Consider the following 18485-nt stretch of genomic DNA (forward strand, 5'->3'; position numbering starts at 1 on the left):
ACATCACAGAAAAACTCCTAGACAAGCCATGCACTAAACACTGCTCAGATTCCCACTGGCATCCCAGCCCTTTCTCTCTCCCACCACCTTCCGCAGCAGTCCGAGACAGCAGCCCAGTCCGAGACAGCAGCCCAGTCCGAGACAGCAGCCCACTCCGAGACAGCAGCCCACTCCGGGCCCACACACTGCACCTGGGCTGGGCACCGCCCCACCCTGGTTGGCTCCCTGACTCAGTGCCTGTGCCATCTGCAAAGGCACGGTGACAGCACTTACACTTTTTTAAAGACACTATGAAGATGTTCATGAGATCTGTGAAGACAGCGCCCAAAGGAAGCACAACCAGTGACTTGTATTTAATTTATTGAGAATCTTACAAAAACAAAAAACAAAACAAAAACCACAACAACAAAAGAAACTAAATACAGAATTTGTTACGCTTCACGGTTGATCGTTTTTACTTGCAAGAGTAAACCTTGCTAAAATGCAGCCAGTACATTTTTATTGCATGAGACCAAATTTCTCAGTTACATATCAAAAGTGGTCAGGATAATCAATTCCGGACACTTCGTACTGCGCTCCCACGAAAGGCTGGATGCAGCAATGCAGTATCGTTAGAACAGGGCGTACCCTTCACACACTGATGGACACGCTACAACAGGAGCGATAACAAAAGGGAGATTTAAAAGAGAACGAAATGAAAACAAACCAAGAGCTGACATCCGCCTTTGTTTCAAGTTGTCTTTGGATTCCATCAGACATCTCCAGATGCACCATGTCAGATTAGTAAAGGAGAATGATCTACGCCTACATAGAAAAGTATCCTTTGCTCAGAGGAGGTAGAACCTGGCAAAAGTTTTATTGCAGAGATACAGTGTACCTCTTCCCACCTCTCATGGATGATGGAAGATACAAGTGGTTATTGAAAACTCCTATCAGTAGTTTGCAAATTCAGTATAAACCATGAACAGGATATTTTTCTGATAGCGGTGAGACTGCAATGTGCTATGTAGAAAAAAAGCTCTCTCTGCCCCATAAAGTGGGAGTCAGAAAGAGGCTCAAGCTTCTTTATCCTCTTCAGTGCCATAAATACTGTCAGAGCAAAAAGGTCTTCAGTGTCTGCTGGCCAGAAACATCTGCCCAGGCACAAATGGGCCGCAAGGGCAGGGTACTAGTTAGGGGGCCCACAGTGGAAAAGCCAGGCAGGTTCTCACCAGGGGCCTGTAGAGTGGCCTTTACTCTGGAGGACGCCTGAATTACAAGTACCAAAAAGAACCTGCTTTTTTGGGCTTCTTTTCCTAGCTTAGCCCTGCACTAAAGGGCAGTCTTGCTGGACTGCACCCTGCCATGTTGCTGCAGCCCAGATGGCCGCACTGCCAACCACAGCACGGCTTCTCCATGGGCTCCAGAGGGAGACTGAGCAAGGAGGGTCTGAGTGGTGGATGCACACTGGAGGAAATCTGTGACAGGCCCCAATTCACGACAAATTTAGTTCCCAAGACTGATCCAAATACGGAATGCTTTTACATTTTCACCAAGTCTACCAAGCTGAATAGTAATGAATGAAACTTGTACGTGAATGAAAGGCCCCAAAGACGCTCACGGCAATCCTTCCTGAAAGCTATAAAGGAACATGCTCTTACAGGTGCAAAATTGTGAACAAATACCCAATGTCTGCCTCCCAGGTGCCAACCACCACCATTTTCATGAGCCATCCGGGTCTTCCCAACTCCAATTATTAAAAACACCTCGATCCAGCTCTGCTTCTAGGCTTATGGCTGATACAGTCAAGATCCACTGGCTGATACAAGGGTGGAGAGCACAGCCGCTCCGGGGACCCCAGGGGCCAGCGCTGCAGTGGGCACCTGCCTCTCACCCTCCAGCAGAGTCAGCCTACGAGGCTCCACAGCAGTTGCTTGGCTCTCTTTTGGAGGACAATTGTTCCTTCATGCACACTTTTTTTTTTTTTTTTTGAGACAGAGTCTAGCTCTGTTGCCCAGGCTAGAGTGCAGTGATGCCATCTCAGCTCACTGCAAACTCCGCCTCCCGGGTTCACGCCATTCTCCTGCCTCAGCCTCCCAAGTAGCTGGGACTACAGGCGCCCGCCACTACGCCCGGCTAATTTTTTTTTGTATTTTTAGTAGAGACAGGGTTTCACCACGTTAGCCAGGATGGTCTCGATCTCCCGACTTCGTGCTTCGCCCTCGTCGGCCTCCCAAAGTGCTGGGATTACAGGCGTGAGCCACCACGCCCCGCCGATGTACATTCTCTAAAGTCACCTGTCAATAACACCCTAGGTCTGCCTCCTGCCTGCTATAAATATCCTCAACAGGTTATAAACAGCAGCAGGCTACCTGTGTTCATTGCAAGTATCACTCATTATTCGTAGGCTAAAAGTATAGGCCCAACTTCTTAAATAAACATAGGGAATTTGCTGCAGCAGCAGGCCAGAAACCACTGTTTCAAATCTGCAAGATTTTCCTATCAGGTGGGAAGCCAGAGATAAGAAATATGGTAAGGCCTGAAAAACTGCAAAAGTAGGAGCAAGTCAGGTTTGCTGATCTAAGAGCTAAGTTTGATCCCAAATGCACTGAAGAAGTTAGAGGAGCTTAAAGAAGTCTCAGGAAGCATTTTTTACAATGTGAAAACATCAGGCTCACTATGGCTTCCAAAGAACAACATAAAGGAGCGTGAGCAGTCATACAATGTCAGTATCAGAAACGGCACTCAAGTGCATCCCCCCAGTACAATGCATTGCACACAATAAAAATGCAAAACACAATAAGACATAGTAAAAAACATTAACACAAAACAGCAATTCTACAGCAAAGATGCAAAACTGAATTCTAAAATACAGGAACAAATACTTTTCTAAATGAAAAGTTTTCCATACTTTTCTAAATGAAAAACAAAAAACAAAAAACAAAAAAAGTTGTAAGATGCCCCATATGGGAAAGTCAAGAAAAGAATAAATAGAGCTGAAGGGAAGAGGGAAAAGGGAGAAACAGGTGGGCGGAGTCCCAATTTACAAGAATTATTTACATTCAGAATCCAGAAGAACTCGACATTTCTATATATATACATTTATGTACATATATATAAATACAGCATAAAATTAGAGGGTGGGTTTTGGATTTTATCTCAAGTACTCAGAAAAAAATGCTAGCGAGCTTGAGTTGCAGGTATTTAGGTGTGTTTCTGTCACTTAAAAGACACTGCATTTGTATCAGACAACTGGCATCCAATGAGACTTTTTTTTTTTGCAGTTTTTGCTCTCAGCTGTAGCTGACATGAAATGCTCGTTGTGTTTCTGCAGCAAAGTGGGCCAAGCCAGTACGCACAGGTGTGGTGTTAGCCAGGGAGACCGAAGCCACAAAGAAGGGGAGTCAGTAAATGTCCATCTCCACGGTGTCTGCCTTTGCCACTGGGAAGCCTGAACTAACCGAACATTCATTCATAGGATCCCAGCCTAACAGCAACGCTTATGTAGCACCATTCTCAGAAACTACCAAGTATCACACAGCGACATGTGTATGGGGACCTTCCTCTTGACTGCTTGTCAAGAAAAGTATCCAGAGGGAACTTATGCCCCTACTTTCATGAAGTGAGATGCAACAATCATTTCCAATCTATTGTTTTTTTCTCTCATGCTAAAATGAAAGTGGAGGGGAGAGGGAAGAAGGCTCCCATTCTACAACTGTTAATGCTGTCCTGGTGCCCTTTCTTCTCTTGCCGGCTAACAATTGTTCTAACAGCATCCCATGGAGGCCAGCAAATGAATGCCGCAGGGGCTACAGCCAGAAAATTGTGCCTGTAAAATATCATATTCCTCTGGAGCTTGGTAATACAGAACTTTTACCTCTACAGATGAAGCAAACTAAAACATTGTTGTAACTCAAAAAGGCTTCTGAAGTGCTGAGTTAGAATATATATATATAGATACATACACACACTACTACATTGCTTTGAATGCAGGTTCTTACTAATTTATATACACATGTAGAGAAGATACTGAAGTGTCTAACTGTAATTTAGCTGCAGAAAAAACTGCTTAACATATCTGCTTCTTAATCAAGTCATGTTTAAAGAAATGCATTAATACATCTATGAATTTGTATCATTGATAGTGTATCTGGATAATCCCAGTAACTACAGATAGAGACCTTGTGGTATGGAGGTTGCTAAATTAGGGGAACATTAATTCCCCCAGAGATAACATCGGAGCTGCTTTAGACTCTGAAAGTGGTTTTCAGTAAAACCGACACTGTAAACTCTGAAAACCTGAACATGATTTCCAATCAAATCTTTGTGCTCAGAGCCCTATTGCTAAAAAGAAGAAAAAGGCATTGCAGAGGCAAAGAGGACATGGGGTTAGTTAAACAAGGCCTCTGAAGTCAGGTGTGACACTTAGATCCTGCAATGAATGGACCTATTTTACAGAAGTTAGTGGCTAATTTTTTGTATTTATTGATAGAGATGGGGTTTCGCCATGTTGGCCAGGCTGGTCTCGAACTCCTAGCCTCGAGTGATCTGCCAGTCTCGGCCTCCCCAAGTGCTGAGATTACAGGCATGAGCCACCGCGCCCAGCCAAGAGTTGGGTTTTAACAGAAGAGGACCTTGAATGCCGAAGTTCCACAGGGCAGCCAAACCGAACTTGCTGACTTTTGTAAGACCACAGTGTAAAGGTCGGATATCCACCTGAAGAAGGGGTGGGTGCAACTCTCTGGGTGCTGCACACACCATGACCAGCCTGGGCATGCATCGCCCCAGCTCCCATCCATTCAACACTGGTTGCCTTTTTGAGGTCCGTTTTGAGAGGGCTTTCAGAGGCCTTTTAAATGAAAAAAACAACAAAAAAAAAGCTGTTCTACAAAGAACCTAATATACATACACTCCTATGTATCAAGATGGCTAGTCCAGAGCAAACATTACATCATGGGCCATGGGGGTTGTCAATTAGCTGCATGCTAAGAATCCTCATATGCTGCTTTGAAAATGCCATAAAAAACGAAGATGCCCTCACACACAGAAAGAGGAGCTGGGTCAACAGCCTATGAGGGAAGATCCTTCCCAACTCTGCCATTCTGTCTCACTGGAGGGTTTGTAATGCTTCCCTTCCTCAGGTCCAGCAACTGTACCTCTGCTGGAGTGGGGGACACTTCCATTGCTGATGGAAGCTGACTACTGCTTTAAAAACACACACATGAGCTGAGAAGTTCTGCTGAAGGTGGGGACAGTGCTGCTCTTGGCTGCCAGCCGGGTCTAGTGGCCCTAACAAGGAAAACTGGCTGATATAAAATGGATCACTGCCTGAGATATATGAACTGGACTGAGGATAGAAGTTGCATCCACTGGGCAAAATGTGCCAAAGAACAGAAAGTACTTTCAATTTATTCTTTTAGGCACCAAGAATAAATAAATCCTAAGAAAACTTACGGTAAGCTTGACATAACCAAACTCAGGCTAAAGGAGACACAAGAGGATGAACGCCCTAAGCTTTCAGCCAGGTTTGTCAGTTTTAACACACATCTCACCCAATTCTGCAAGAAGTTTAAAAAGTTAACACAGCAAACAAGTCAACTTAAAAAACACTCAGAAGTACTATCATTACACCCCTTCTCTCAACGCCATCTCAAATTTTAGGGATAAGTTTTAAGCCAAACTATAAGGCTACCTGGAATGCTGAGGCAACACACAAGTTCTGCTGAGTCCCCGTCACAGACTACTTCTGAAGGTCACCAGAGAGGGCCTAAACAAGAGTCCACTTCTTGTTAGTATAATAACTTTTTATTTGACATCTACAAGATTTTGGCATCTTGCAGCTTTTTACCAGGTTTATACAATCTCGATTTTTCAATAGTGCAACCTGTGTAAGCAAAAAAAAGAAAAAAGAAAAAAAAGAAAAAGAAAGAAAGAAAACGAAATAAAAAGACCAACTGTCCCCTCACTTGTTTTTATAAACATCTATTATAGGCGAAACAAAACTTACCCATATTATACAGATAAGTGTCTATTCACATTTGTACATTACCATTTTTAACAGCTTGAGATAAACTCTACAATGTCTTACAACACATTAAACAATATTCAAGTTACTGAGTAACAACAATAACAGTAACAAAAAAACATACAGCAGAAGCCTCAAGTGTTTCCTCATTGTCTACAACTCAAGTATGGTTTCCTTTTTATGAGTGATAAAGCAAATTAAGATAATGAAGTAAAAAACGATTGTTTGCAAGATGAAAGCCAATTTGTACTTCTTTCTAAAACTACCTTTAAGTTGAAAATGTAAATTTAAGAGGCTTACAGCCATTTCTGCAGCACACATTAGGAATACTATTAATACATTAAAATTAACTTTTAAGAGTTTTATCACAGAAAAATGTATGTACTCATTACCTTGACCAGAAACCTAGGGCAGGGAGAAGGGGCAGGAGGGGTCTGCAGGATTTGAAGCAATACCCAGGTATAAACACTATAAAAATGCAATAACCAATGCTGTACATCTAACAAATGTTTCTCTCTGTTACTCGATTCTGTGTTAATCTTGTTTACGCATGCTTTCAAAGACATGCACTGTCAGAACAAAAATTAGAGAATAACCTGAATGCATGATATGCAACCTTTCATTTCATGCTTTAATAAACCTATTAAGCTGGAAAAAGAAACCAATATATATTTTCTATATTTATAGACTCAAAACACATGCATCCGGGGATACCTCCCACAGCAATGGCATGGATGTACTGCGTTAACCCTGAGCACTGTATAAACATAAAGTAAAGCCAGTTTGGGAAGTTCCAAGCATTTTAAACCAACTGTGGTCTGTAGCCTTTAACACACTCACAAACAGACTGACACACACGCACGCACACATCCGACTCTGCTCACCCAAAGTAAAAGCAGATGGGAAGTACCAGGGGAGAAGCAAAAGGAAAGACATATGTACCACCATCAGCACTGCTGATTTTCAGTTTTGCTATCTATTCCAGGTTTGTCCTTACTTCCAAAAAAACTAACTAGAGAGAGCACAACTGAAAAAAATATATAATTCTTTGGAAACTGTCCCTGATTTTTATGCAAATGATATGCTTCAACAGCATTTCAGATCCATCCATGTTGAAACCTGTCTGTTCTTTATGCGTTGCTCAAGTTGGTGATGCTCTGAGGGTGATGCTGTTGCCATAGCTGTTTCTGTTGGACCGCAAGCTGTTGAGACTGGTCTGAAGTTGATAGGAGATTTACAAGAGGAGACACACAATTTGCCGGAATGATCAAACCTGTAGTTCGTAACAAGAATTTATAAAGTTGTGTCCAGAAGAAACCACGCTGTATAGCTTCACAGCAGATTCCAAATGAGGCATAATGTTAAGCGTAATGAACAAGAAGTTCACACAAAAATTAAAACGACTACCTAATAAATGAAATGGCCACTGAGATGTAGTCTGATTCTTCAACCGCATTTCCCACAAATACCCAAGCATATGCATGTGTTTAGTGTAATGCCATCTTGTTGGAAGAATAGGAGGTCAAGAATATCTATTATTCTCAGGAGGCTGAGGCAGGAGAATGGCATGGACCCGGGAGGCGGAGGTTGCAGTGAGCCGAGATCATGCCACTGCACTCCAGCCTGGGCAACACAGCAAGACTCCGTCTCAAAAAAAAAAAAAAAAAAAAAAAAAAAAAACCCCACAAAATCTATTATTCTCTTTTTAATAGGAGGTCAAGAATATTATTCTATGTATTATCTTTTTAAGCTCCACAAACATGCAAATGTCACTTCTGTCATGTACTAATGCACCAAAAAGACTACAGAAAAAAAGCTGCAAATTCAAATGCTAACTGAAATAGGTAAACTTTGAAGAGTAGATACTAGTAAACTGGAAAGGATACTCTCTGGGTGCTGGTTAAGGGAACTTAAAAGTCCTGCATGTGGGATTGAAGGCTCAATGTTCCAGATAAATTGCATGCATATATATATTTTTTTGAGACAAAGTCTCGCTCTGTCTCCAGGCTGGAGTGCAGTGGCACAATCTTGGCTCATTGCAACCTCCACCTCCCCGATTCAAGTGATTCTCCTGCCTCAGTCTCCCAAGTAGCTGGGACTACAGGCACGTGCCACCATGCCTGGCAAATTTTTGTATTTTTAGTAGAGACAGGGTTTCAACATGTCGGCCAGGATGGTCTTGATCTCTTTGACTTCGTGATCCACCTGCCTCGGCCTCCTGAAGTGCTGGGATTATAGGCATAAACCACCATGCCCAGCCCTAATTTTTTTTTTTTAAATAGAGACAAGGTCTCACTGTGTTGCCTAGGCTGGTCTCAAACTCCTGGGCTAAAGCAATCCTCCTGCCTCAGGCTCCCAAAGTGCTGGGATTACAAGTGTGAACCACCATGTCCAGCTGATGGGCTGCTTTTGGAACTGGAAACCTAAACTTTTAAATCAAACCTCTTTTTTAAATGTTGGCAATTAATTCAAATGAGGTCAGGCGCAGTGGCTCGCACCTATAATCACAGCACTTTGGGAAGCCAAGGCGGGCAGATCACTTGAGTTCAGGAGTTCGAGACTAGCTTGGCCAACATGGTGAAAACCCACCTCTACTAAAAAAATACAAAAAATAGCCGAGTGTGGTGGTGCATGCCTATAATCCCAGCTACTCAGGAGGTGGAGGATACAGTGAACCAGGAGCACGCCACTGCACTCTAGCCTGGGCAACACAGTAAGACTCAGTCTCAAAAAAAAAAAAAAAAAAAATTAATTCAAATGAAAACCTACAAAATCCCAAAACACTCAAGTGTCCAAAAAAAAAAAAAAAAAAAAACCCCATGGACTGATTTTGGCCCATGAACAGCCGATATGCAACTCGTGGTAGAAGAAGGCTGCTGTAAGTGAAACCAAGATAAGCAAACAGAGTTCAATTGCTGGCCTGCTTCCTGAATACCTGTGGTTGAGCACACAGTGGGAACAGCTGGCCTAGTCTGCCCCTGCTCCCTGCAGGACACCAAGCCATCCTCTGTGCACAGTGGCTTTTGAGTTCCAGAGTCTTAAGCTAGCTCAATGGAGAACTCCTGGGCAAGAGACTGAACTGTCTTCACACCAGGGAGCCTGCACAGCCACCAAGAGTAGAGAAGGAGAGCAAGAGCGGCTGAGAGCAGCATCAAAGAGATGACCATATCATAACTTCAACCAGAACCAACAATGTCTGTTTGAAGGCTTAACTTCTGTTCAACCTTGTAAGAAAAATAAAACGGGTCCCATACTCACTACTGGAGGAGATGTTAAATGCATGTAAAACAGAGCTAAGATACTAGCAATGAGAAAAAAGTCAGATCTGATTTTTTCCTGCAACTCAAACCAAAACAAAAATTAGACTCACCTACAATCCGTTGCCCATCTTCCGTTCTTAGCCGCACAATCTGCATCTTCACGTTTGTGCCACTGACAGATGCTAGAACACCCTCAACTTTTGTCCAGACACTCAGCACTGAACCACATAATACATAGTATGTACGGCAACGAAGACCTATTTCACAAACTAACCCCAAGCTTGCTTTTTTGCAATTGCCGCGCCTAAGAAAAATGTGAAAGAAATACATATATGTGAGTGTCTATATATGCACACAGACACACGTTTCTGAAAGGTTTACAAGGTCAACTCCAATTTCTTTTTGTTTTTTTGAGACGGAGTTTCACTCTTGTTGCCCACACTGGAGTGCAGTGGCACGATCTTGGCTCATTGCAACCTCCGCCTCCTAGATTCAAGTGTTCTCCTGCCTCAGCCTCCCAGGTAGTTGGGAATTTCTTTTTTTCTTGTATTTTTAGTAGAGACGGGGTTTTGCCATGTTGGGCCGGCTCGTCTCAAACTCCTGACCTCTGGTGATCCGCCCTTGGCTTCCCAAAGGGTTGGGATTACAGGCGTGAGCCACCGCTCCCGGCCACAAGTTTCAAATAAACAATGTTTTAGCAGTATTTGCCTTTACTATTTCTTAGATTATAATTCTGTTGGCCTACTGGGTTATCATTTCCAATTTAAGGTATCAGTGCTGATTTTTTTGTTTGTTTGTTTGTTTTGAGGTGGAGTTTCACTCTGTTGCCCAGGCTGGAGTGCAGTGGCCGGATCTCAGCTCACTGCAAGCTCCGCCTCCCGGGTTTACGCCATTCTCCTGCCTCAGCCTCCCCAGTAGCTGGGACTACAGGCGCCTGCCACCTCCCCTAGCTAGTTTTTTGTATTTTTTAGTAGAGACGGGGTTTCACCAGGTTAGCCAGGATGCTCTCGATCTCCTGACCTCGTGATCCGCCCGTCTTGGCCTCCCAAAGTGCTGGGATTACAGGCTTGAGCCACCGCGCCCAGCCTCAGTGCTGATTTTTAAAACCACAATTTTTTCAGGGGCCTGCCTCCCTATAAAAAGGGTTGAATTTATTGTGTTTGCTATCTGTTGAAGCATTTTAGTTATTTTAACATCCATTATTTTACTGTAGTATTGCTAGTTTATAAAATGATCTTGCTAGCCTAGCCGGGCATGATGGCTCACGCCTGTAGTCACAGCTCTTTGGGAGGTTGAGGGGGGAGTATTGTTTGACTTCAGGAGTTTGAGACCAGCCTGTGCAACATGGCCAGGCTCTATCTCTACAAAAAGTTTAACATAATTAGGCATGGTGGCTCATGCCTGTAACCCCAGCACTTTGGGAAGCTGAGGCCTGCAGACAGCTTGAGGCCAGGAGTTTGAGACCAGCCTGGCCAACATGGAGAAACCACATTTCTACTGAAAATACAAAAACTAGCCAGGTGTGGGCTGGGCACTGTGGCTCATGCCTATAATCCCAGCACTTTGGGAGGACAAGGTGGGCGGATCACAAGGTCAGGAGATCAAAACCATCCTGGCTAACATGGTGAAACCTGGTCTCTACTAAGAATACCAAAACATTAGCCAGGCTTGGTGGCAGGCACCTGTAGTCCCAGCTACTCGGGTGGCTGAGGCAGGAGAATGGCGTGAACCTGGGAGGCAGAGCTTGCAGTGAGCCGAGATAGTGCCACTGCTCTCCATGCTGGACAACAGAGGAGACTCTGTATCAACAACAACAACAAAAAAAACAACAAAAAAAAGCCGGGTGTGGTGGCACATGCCTGTAATCCCAGCTACTCAGGTGGTGGAGGCACGAGAATCGCTTGAACCTGGGAGGTGGAGGTTGCAGTGAGCCAAGATGGTGCCATTGCACTCAAGCCCTCTGTTTAAAAAAGAAAAAAAGATTCTGAGACATCCTGCCATGAAAAAACAAGCAACACCTGTGAAAACAAAAGAAGGGCTGGGGAGAAAGATCCTGCCAGTTATTTCTATATCATGAAACTACTGATACACTGGTTCTAAATCACATTAGTGGGAAGGACTCAGCAATCTAGAGGGGGACGGAAAGGGGGGGGGAGGGGAGGGAGAGGCTACATGCAAGTTTAAGAAGAAATGAGAAAAAGGGAGAAATACCACCAATGTTTTATGGTTAAAATTATTTTCAGAATTCATCAATAAAGATGTCCTTCTGGTTAGTACTAATTCAAGATGAATCTAATACACACAGTGTTAAACATACACGTATAGGACACTTTTCTTACTGTAACTCAAAGCAAATGTTTGTTGTTTTTTAAGTTAATTTTTTTGTAGAGATGGAGTCTCGCTGTGTTGAGGAGGTTGGTCTCAAACTCCTGGCCTCAAGCAATCCTCTCATCGTGATCTCCCAAAGTGCTAGGAGCCACTGCACTGTCCCCAGAGGAAATGTTTTAGAAAATGTTAGGGGCAGGTGCAGTGGCTTATGCCTGTAATCCCAGCACTTTGGGAGGCCATGGTGGGCAGATCACAAAGTCAGGAGTTCGAGACCAGCTTGGCCAACATGGTGAAATGAAACCCTGTCTCTACTAAAAATACAAAAATTAGTTGGGCATGGTGGTGGGCGCCTATAGTCCCAGCTACTCAGGAGGCTGAGGCAGGAGAACTGCTTGAACCTGGGAGGCAGAGGTTGCAGTGAGCCGAGATCGTGCCACTGCACTCCAGCCTGGGAGACAGAGCAAGGACCCCATCTCCAAAAAAAAAAAAAAAAAAAAAAGTTTGTAGGTTAACTTTTAAAACTTTTTTTTTTTTTTATTTTGAGATTGAGTCTCGCTGTCACCCAGGCAGGGGTGCAGTGCCATGATCTCAGTTCACTGCAACTTCTGCCTCCCAGGATCAAGCAATTCTCGTGCCTCAGCCTCCCAAGCAGCTGGGATTACAGGCGTCTGCCACCATGCCCTGCTAATTTTTGTATTTTTAGTAGATACGTGGTTTCACCATGTTGGCCAGGCTGGTCTTAAACTCCTGGCCTCATGTGATCCATCTTGACCTCTCAAGGTGCCAGGACTCCCGGCAAGCCAATGGCGCCTAGCTGGCCTACCTTTTAAAACATTTTATCTTACAGACTTTTTCTAATTTTCAGTGGCACTAATTTACTCTCATAATGAAAACCAAAAGCACTGCTCACATCAAAGGCAACTTATGCACCTACAGAAGGAGCCCAAACCATCAAAAAACAAACAAAAAAACCCCTCAGGCTAAAATTCATTTACACCTTATATTCCTTTTCATGAAGCGGGTCAGATACCGCAAGAGCATTAACTACTTAATGAGGGAGAAAACTATGATTTGCAGATATGAGAGTATACGAGGTCACAAAGTGAACACTGCAAGCTAAGGGGTGAGGGGGCACAGCAAGAAGCACTCCAAGACTCAACAACAAAAGTTTGCGTGTGCTGTGCTGTTAACTTTGGGCATCTCCCTGGTTTCTTAGACATTCCCTAGATCTGGGACACCAGTAAAGCTTTTTTTTTTTTTTTTTTTTTTTTTTTTTTTTTTTGAGACGGAGTCTTGCTCTGTAGCCCGGGCTGGAGTGCAGTGGCCGGATCTCAGCTCACTGCAAGCTCCGCCTCCCGGGTTCGCGCCATTCTCCTGCCTCAGCCTCCGGAGTAGCTGGGACTACAGGCGCCCGCCACCTCGCCCGGCTAGTTTTTTTTTTTTTTGTATTTTTAGTAGAGACGGGGTTTCACCGTGTTAGCCAGGATGGTCTCGATCTCCTGACCTCGTGATCCACCCATCTCGGCCTCCCTAAGTGCTGGGATTACAGGCTTGAGCCACCGCGCCCGGCCCAGTAAAGCTTTTTTAAAAAAGAAAGGAAGAAAGAAAAGAGCCCAGCTACTCAGGAGGCCGAGATGGGAGGGGTGTGAGGCTGCAGTGAGCTATGACTGGCTGCACTGTTCTCCAGCCTAGGTGATATAATGAGACTGTCCTTTGAAATAACCAACCAAACAAAAAAAACACGGAGAGTGACAGAAGGAGGGCGAAAAAGTGTTTTCTTTTTTTTTGAGACAGAGTTTTGCTCTTGTTGCCCAGGCTATAGTACAATGGCGCGATCTCAGTTCACTGCAACCCCCGCCTCCCGGGTTCAAGCGATTCTCCTGCCTCGGCCTCCTGAGTAGCTGGGATTACAGGCATGTGCCACCACAGCCAACTAATTTTGTATTTTTTTTTTTTTTTTAAGTAGAGACGGGGTTTCTCCATGTTGGTCAGGCTGGTCCCGAACTCCCAACCCTAGGTGATCCGCCTGCCTCAGCCTCCCAAAGTGCTGGGATTTTTTTTTTTTTTTTTTTTTTTTTTTTTTTTTAAATGGAGTCTCGCTCTGTCACCCAGGCTAGAGGCAAGGGCGGAATTTTGACTCACTGCAACTTCCACCTTCTGCGTTCAAGCAATTCTCCTGCCTCAGCCTCCCAAGTAGCTTGGATTACAGGCGCCCGCCACCACACACTGGCTAATTGTTTTGTATTTTTAGTAAAGATTGGGTTTCACCATGTTGGCCAGGATGGTCTTGAACTCCTGACCTCAGGTGATCCGCCCACCTCAGCCTCCCAAAGTGCTGGGATTACAGGCGTGAGCCACCACGCCCGGCCATGAAAAAGCAGGTTCTAACATGAAGGATGACTGTTAAAGTCATGCTGCCAGACAACAGTTTGGCTGGAAATAAGAAAGCATCAGTGAAGAGTAAGGAGGTACATAAGCAGTTTCATCAACAGTACATAAACTACAACCATCCAGTAAATATCCCTGATGGAACACACCACGCCTGACAATACTTAATCTGTTAGTTAATTCATGAGGACATACTGGTAAAGAGTGAAGGTGTATTTAAATCTCAATTAAAATTTGGAAAACATGGTAGGAAACATGAAAATACTAACCAATAAGCATGAGTACAAGTATCTGCAGATGAATTATACTGATCTAACCAGTGCATCAGGGCATCATCTGAGACGACCTGTAAAAACGAGAAAAATTTCACTGAAAACAGTATTGCTTTAAATAAACTGGTTACCTAGTCTCGTCTATAATTCTAAGAGGCAACCAATTTAAAATAATCTCTACACAAAAAGCCTTACCGTTGCCATTAACTGAATCTGACTGCCATTTGAAAAGTTCCGTCATGCTGGTTCCTCTTATACAATACATTTTTCAAATAACTACTTAACTTTGTTTTCAAATCAGAATGGCTACAAATAATAATATAAGGTAATATTAATAAAACCTAATAGTAAATGTTAGGAAAAATGGTCGCTTACTATTTTCTATAAATCATTGCAAAATACATACATAGAGGCATCCTCACAATAAAACTAAGAGGTAGTGAGAAGGGCTTTAAACATTCTAACTTTTGTGATTAGCACTGGAAGCTTCCTTTACTGAAGAGGTAAGCTATTTCAAATAATCATTTTAGGCTGGGCACGGTGGTTCATGCCTATAATCCCAGCACTCTGGGAGACCGAGGCGGGTGATCACTTAAGGCCAGGAGTTCAAGACCAGACTGGCTAACATGGCGCAACTCCGTCTCTACTAAACATACAAAAAAAAAATTAGCCAGGTGTGTAGCACATGCCTGTAATCCCAGCTACTTGGGAAGCTGAGGCACAAGAATCACTTGAACCCGTGAGGTGAAGGTTACAGTGAGCCAAGATTGCGCTACTACACTCCAGCCTGGGCAACAGAAGGAGGCACCCTAGAAGTTTCTTAACGCTGCTAACATTAAGACTGTGATATCAGCATTACAAAAGGTGACATTTTCCTTAAACCAGGCTGGGTGCGGTGGCTGACACCTGTTAATTCTAGAACTTTGGGGGGCAGAGGTGTAGTAAGAATTGCTTGAGCCCATGAGACCAGACCAGTCTAGCCTTTGCAACATAGTGAGACCTCATTAAAAAAAAAAAAAAAAAAAAAAAAGAGGAAAATATAATTTCATACCTAGAAAAACTATCTTAAACAATTTCAATATATTTAAGTTTTTTTTTTTTTTTTTTTTTTTTTTTTTTTTGAGACGGAGTCTCACTCAGTACAGTGGCTGGATCTCAGCTCACTGCAAGCTCCACCTCCCGGGTTCACGCCATTCTCCTGCCTCAGCCTCCCGAGCAGCTGGGACTACAGGCGCCCGCCGCCTCGCCCGGCTAGTTTTTTTTTTTCTGTATTTTTTAGTAGAGACGGGGTTTCACCGTGTTAGCCAGGATGGTCTCGATCTCCTGACCTCGTGATCCACCCGTCTTGGCCTCCCAAAGTGCTGGGATTACAGGCTTGAGCCACCGCGCCCGGCCAAGTTTTTTTTTTTTTTTTTTTTTTTTTTTTATTGAGACGGAGTCTTGCTCTGTCACCCTGGCTGGAGTGCAGTGGAGCAATCTTGGCTTACTGTAGCCTCCATGTCCCAGGTTTAAGCGATTCTCCTGCCTCAGCCTCCTGAGTAGCTGGGACTACAGACGTGCGCCACCACACCTGATTATTTTTTGTATCTTTAGTAGAGATGAGGTTTTACCATGTTGGCCAGGCTGGTCTCGAAATCCTGACCTCCGGTGATCCAACTGCCTCAGCCTCCCAAAGTACTAGGATCACAGGCATGAGCCACCGCGCCCAGCCAAAATAAGTATTCTTTTTTTTTTTTTTTTTTTGAGATGAAGTTTCACTCTTGTTGCTCAGGCTGGAGTGCAATGGCTCCACCTTGGCTCACTGCAACCTCCGCCTCCTGGGTTCAAGCGATTCTCCTACTTTGGCCTCCCGAGTAGCTGAGATTACAGGTATGCATCACCATCCCGGGCTAATATTTTCAGTAGAGACGGAGTTTCTCCACGTTGGTCAGGCTGGTCTCAAACTCCCAACCTTAGATGATCTGCCCGCCTCGGCCTCCCAAAGTGCTGGGATTACAGGTGTTAGCCACTACGCTGGCCCAAAGTAAGTGTTCTTATATAATATAAAGTACAAATGAGAAAATACCTTCTTATATTTCTTTTTTAGATCAGCATAAATTTCTAATTTGAGCTGTTTCCCAGTATTTGGTCGATAAACTAAGAAAAGTTTCTTTTTAGGATTCACTTCTTTAACTAAGATGGCAGTTTTCTTGTTGTTCCTTATCTGTTTAAAGAAAATGACAAAATATAAAGATTTTACAACACACACTTTAAGACATGTTTTTGTATCATCACATCAGCATCTATAATCACTTGAGACTGTAACACTAAGTAAGTACATAGATAGGTAACTTCAAAAAACACCAAAACTGCTTGTTTAAAAGACTGTAACATGGCCACACCCAAAGGGCAGTTATTGGACCTTAATTCCGGCTAAAACAAAGGTTAAAAACCAAAGTTATCTTCAGAAAACTATGTGGAATTAGCTTTAATGCACAAATGTCCAATACAGATCATTTTGCTTCTTTTATTTCCTGTACCTGGAATCCCAGTCAAGCAGCCTCAGAGAGATAAGAAAAATCAAGTGTAATAAAATGTTAACAGTAGAATGCAGGTAGCAGGCATTAGGGGTCTTCAGAGAAAGTTCTTTTAGCTCTGCTGTATGTTTTTAAATATCTTTCAGTAAAATGGAAAAATAAATATTACTCTCCTTTCAGGTTAACAATAGAATTCAAGCCTCTCCAAGCTAAGGCCTTGGATAGCCCCAGTGCTCTGCACTTGTCTACTCTGCCAGTACTGCCTTTCCTGATGTCACAGGGTTTTGAAGGGCAAAGTGAGAGATCACCTGATAAAGTGTTCGGTAAACAGCAAAGCTATGGCAGCAGAAAGCAAAAATGTTGAACAAATTGTCCACATATATGGAGGTAAAAATGGAAGAAAGGGAAGCATTAGAGAAATGTTGGAATCCAGGTATGTATTTTTAACTTTTGGTTTTTTTTTTTGAGACAGAGCCTTGCTCTGTCAGCAGTCTGAAGTATAGTGGCACGATCTTGGCTCACTGCAAGCTCCGCCTCCCGGGTTCAAGGCGATTCTCCTGCCTCAGCCTCCCAAGTAGCTGGGACTACAGGTACCCGCCACCATGCCCAGCTAATTTTGTATTTTCAGTAGAGACAGGGTTTTTCCATGTTGGCCAGGCTGGTCTCGAACTCCCGACCTCAGGTGATCTGCCCGCCTTGGTCTCCCAAAGTGTTAGGATTATAGGCATGAGCCATCATGCTTGGCCTACTTTTAACTTTTTAAAGTTGGATTTATGAGAGAAACTTTAAGAGGAAGGAGTTACTCTTAAAACTCCATTTAACTCAAGGAAGAACAACTGGAAAATTCATTTCTTCCATAATGAAGACTGAACAGCTTCTAAACAATCATTTCTGGAGCAACACGGAAGGAAAAAGAAAAGTTTCAAAGTAAAACCATTTTCCCAGCCCTCTAACACAATAAATCATTGTTTGTGGGGCTATTAACTTTTTATATTAATTCTTATAATAAAAAACATAATCTTTTACTTTCTTCTTCATGAATACTAAAGACCCTTGGTCTCTTACTTTTTCCAACGAATTGAAACATTGTTTATATAATTACTGTAAAGTCATAAAACAATGGTTAAGGTGAAGATTATATTTAAAATTATTTATCAGCTGACAGGAAACATCCAAACCTATACTTACAGGATAGTGTTTAGACACTTAAGAATGGGCTCTGTCTTGACAGTGTCAGGTTAATTATACATCATCACAGAACAGTGGAAAGCGATTCTGACATTGACTTCCTAATGGCAGCACAGGTTACACACACTGAAAAGTATGGTGGCCTAATGCAGTGAAGGTTCAAAGGTAAACAAAGACCAGGAATGAGGTCTCTAGGGCCACCACTCCTCATGCCCAGCCACCTGTTGCCACGCAGAGAATGAAGGACCAGTATTACCACATCCTTCAACCTAAGGGAAGCTGGGGATCATGATTTTCATCACAATCTACCAACAGCGATATTCTGGCAATAATTTCAAATTAAAACTAATAACCAAGAGCCAGGTGCAGTGGTGCATGCCTGTAATCCCAGCCATTCAGGTGGTCAAGGTGAGAGGATGGATCAAGCCCAGGAGGAGTTCGAGAGTGTCCTGAAAACAATAACCAACACCCTATGTGGACCAATCAAAATGGCACCTATGCGGGAGAGCCAAGTAAAATACGTGAATTC

General features: G+C 43.3%; 1 protein-coding gene across 6 annotated transcripts in view; it reads right to left on the reverse strand.

Annotated features, from left to right (window-relative positions):
* Positions 1 to 343: 343 nt before the first annotated feature.
* The window catches only part of SBNO1 (strawberry notch homolog 1), a 79350-nt gene continuing 61208 nt past the window's right edge, over positions 344 to 18485 (reverse strand). For all 6 annotated transcript variants that reach the window (XM_073021203.1, XM_073021202.1, XM_073021201.1 and 3 more), the window contains 4 exons: positions 16318 to 16455; positions 14250 to 14326; positions 9375 to 9568; positions 344 to 7277 (listed from right to left, as the gene is read on the reverse strand). In XM_073021203.1, the coding sequence (XP_072877304.1) occupies positions 7135 to 7277; positions 9375 to 9568; positions 14250 to 14326; positions 16318 to 16455 (552 nt within the window). In that variant the 3' untranslated portion in view covers positions 344 to 7134. The remainder of the gene's footprint in view (positions 7278 to 9374; positions 9569 to 14249; positions 14327 to 16317; positions 16456 to 18485) is intronic.

The sequence above is a fragment of the Chlorocebus sabaeus genome, chromosome 11 (genome assembly GCF_047675955.1).
Source record: "Chlorocebus sabaeus isolate Y175 chromosome 11, mChlSab1.0.hap1, whole genome shotgun sequence".
NCBI classification, from domain to species: domain Eukaryota; kingdom Metazoa; phylum Chordata; class Mammalia; order Primates; family Cercopithecidae; genus Chlorocebus; species Chlorocebus sabaeus.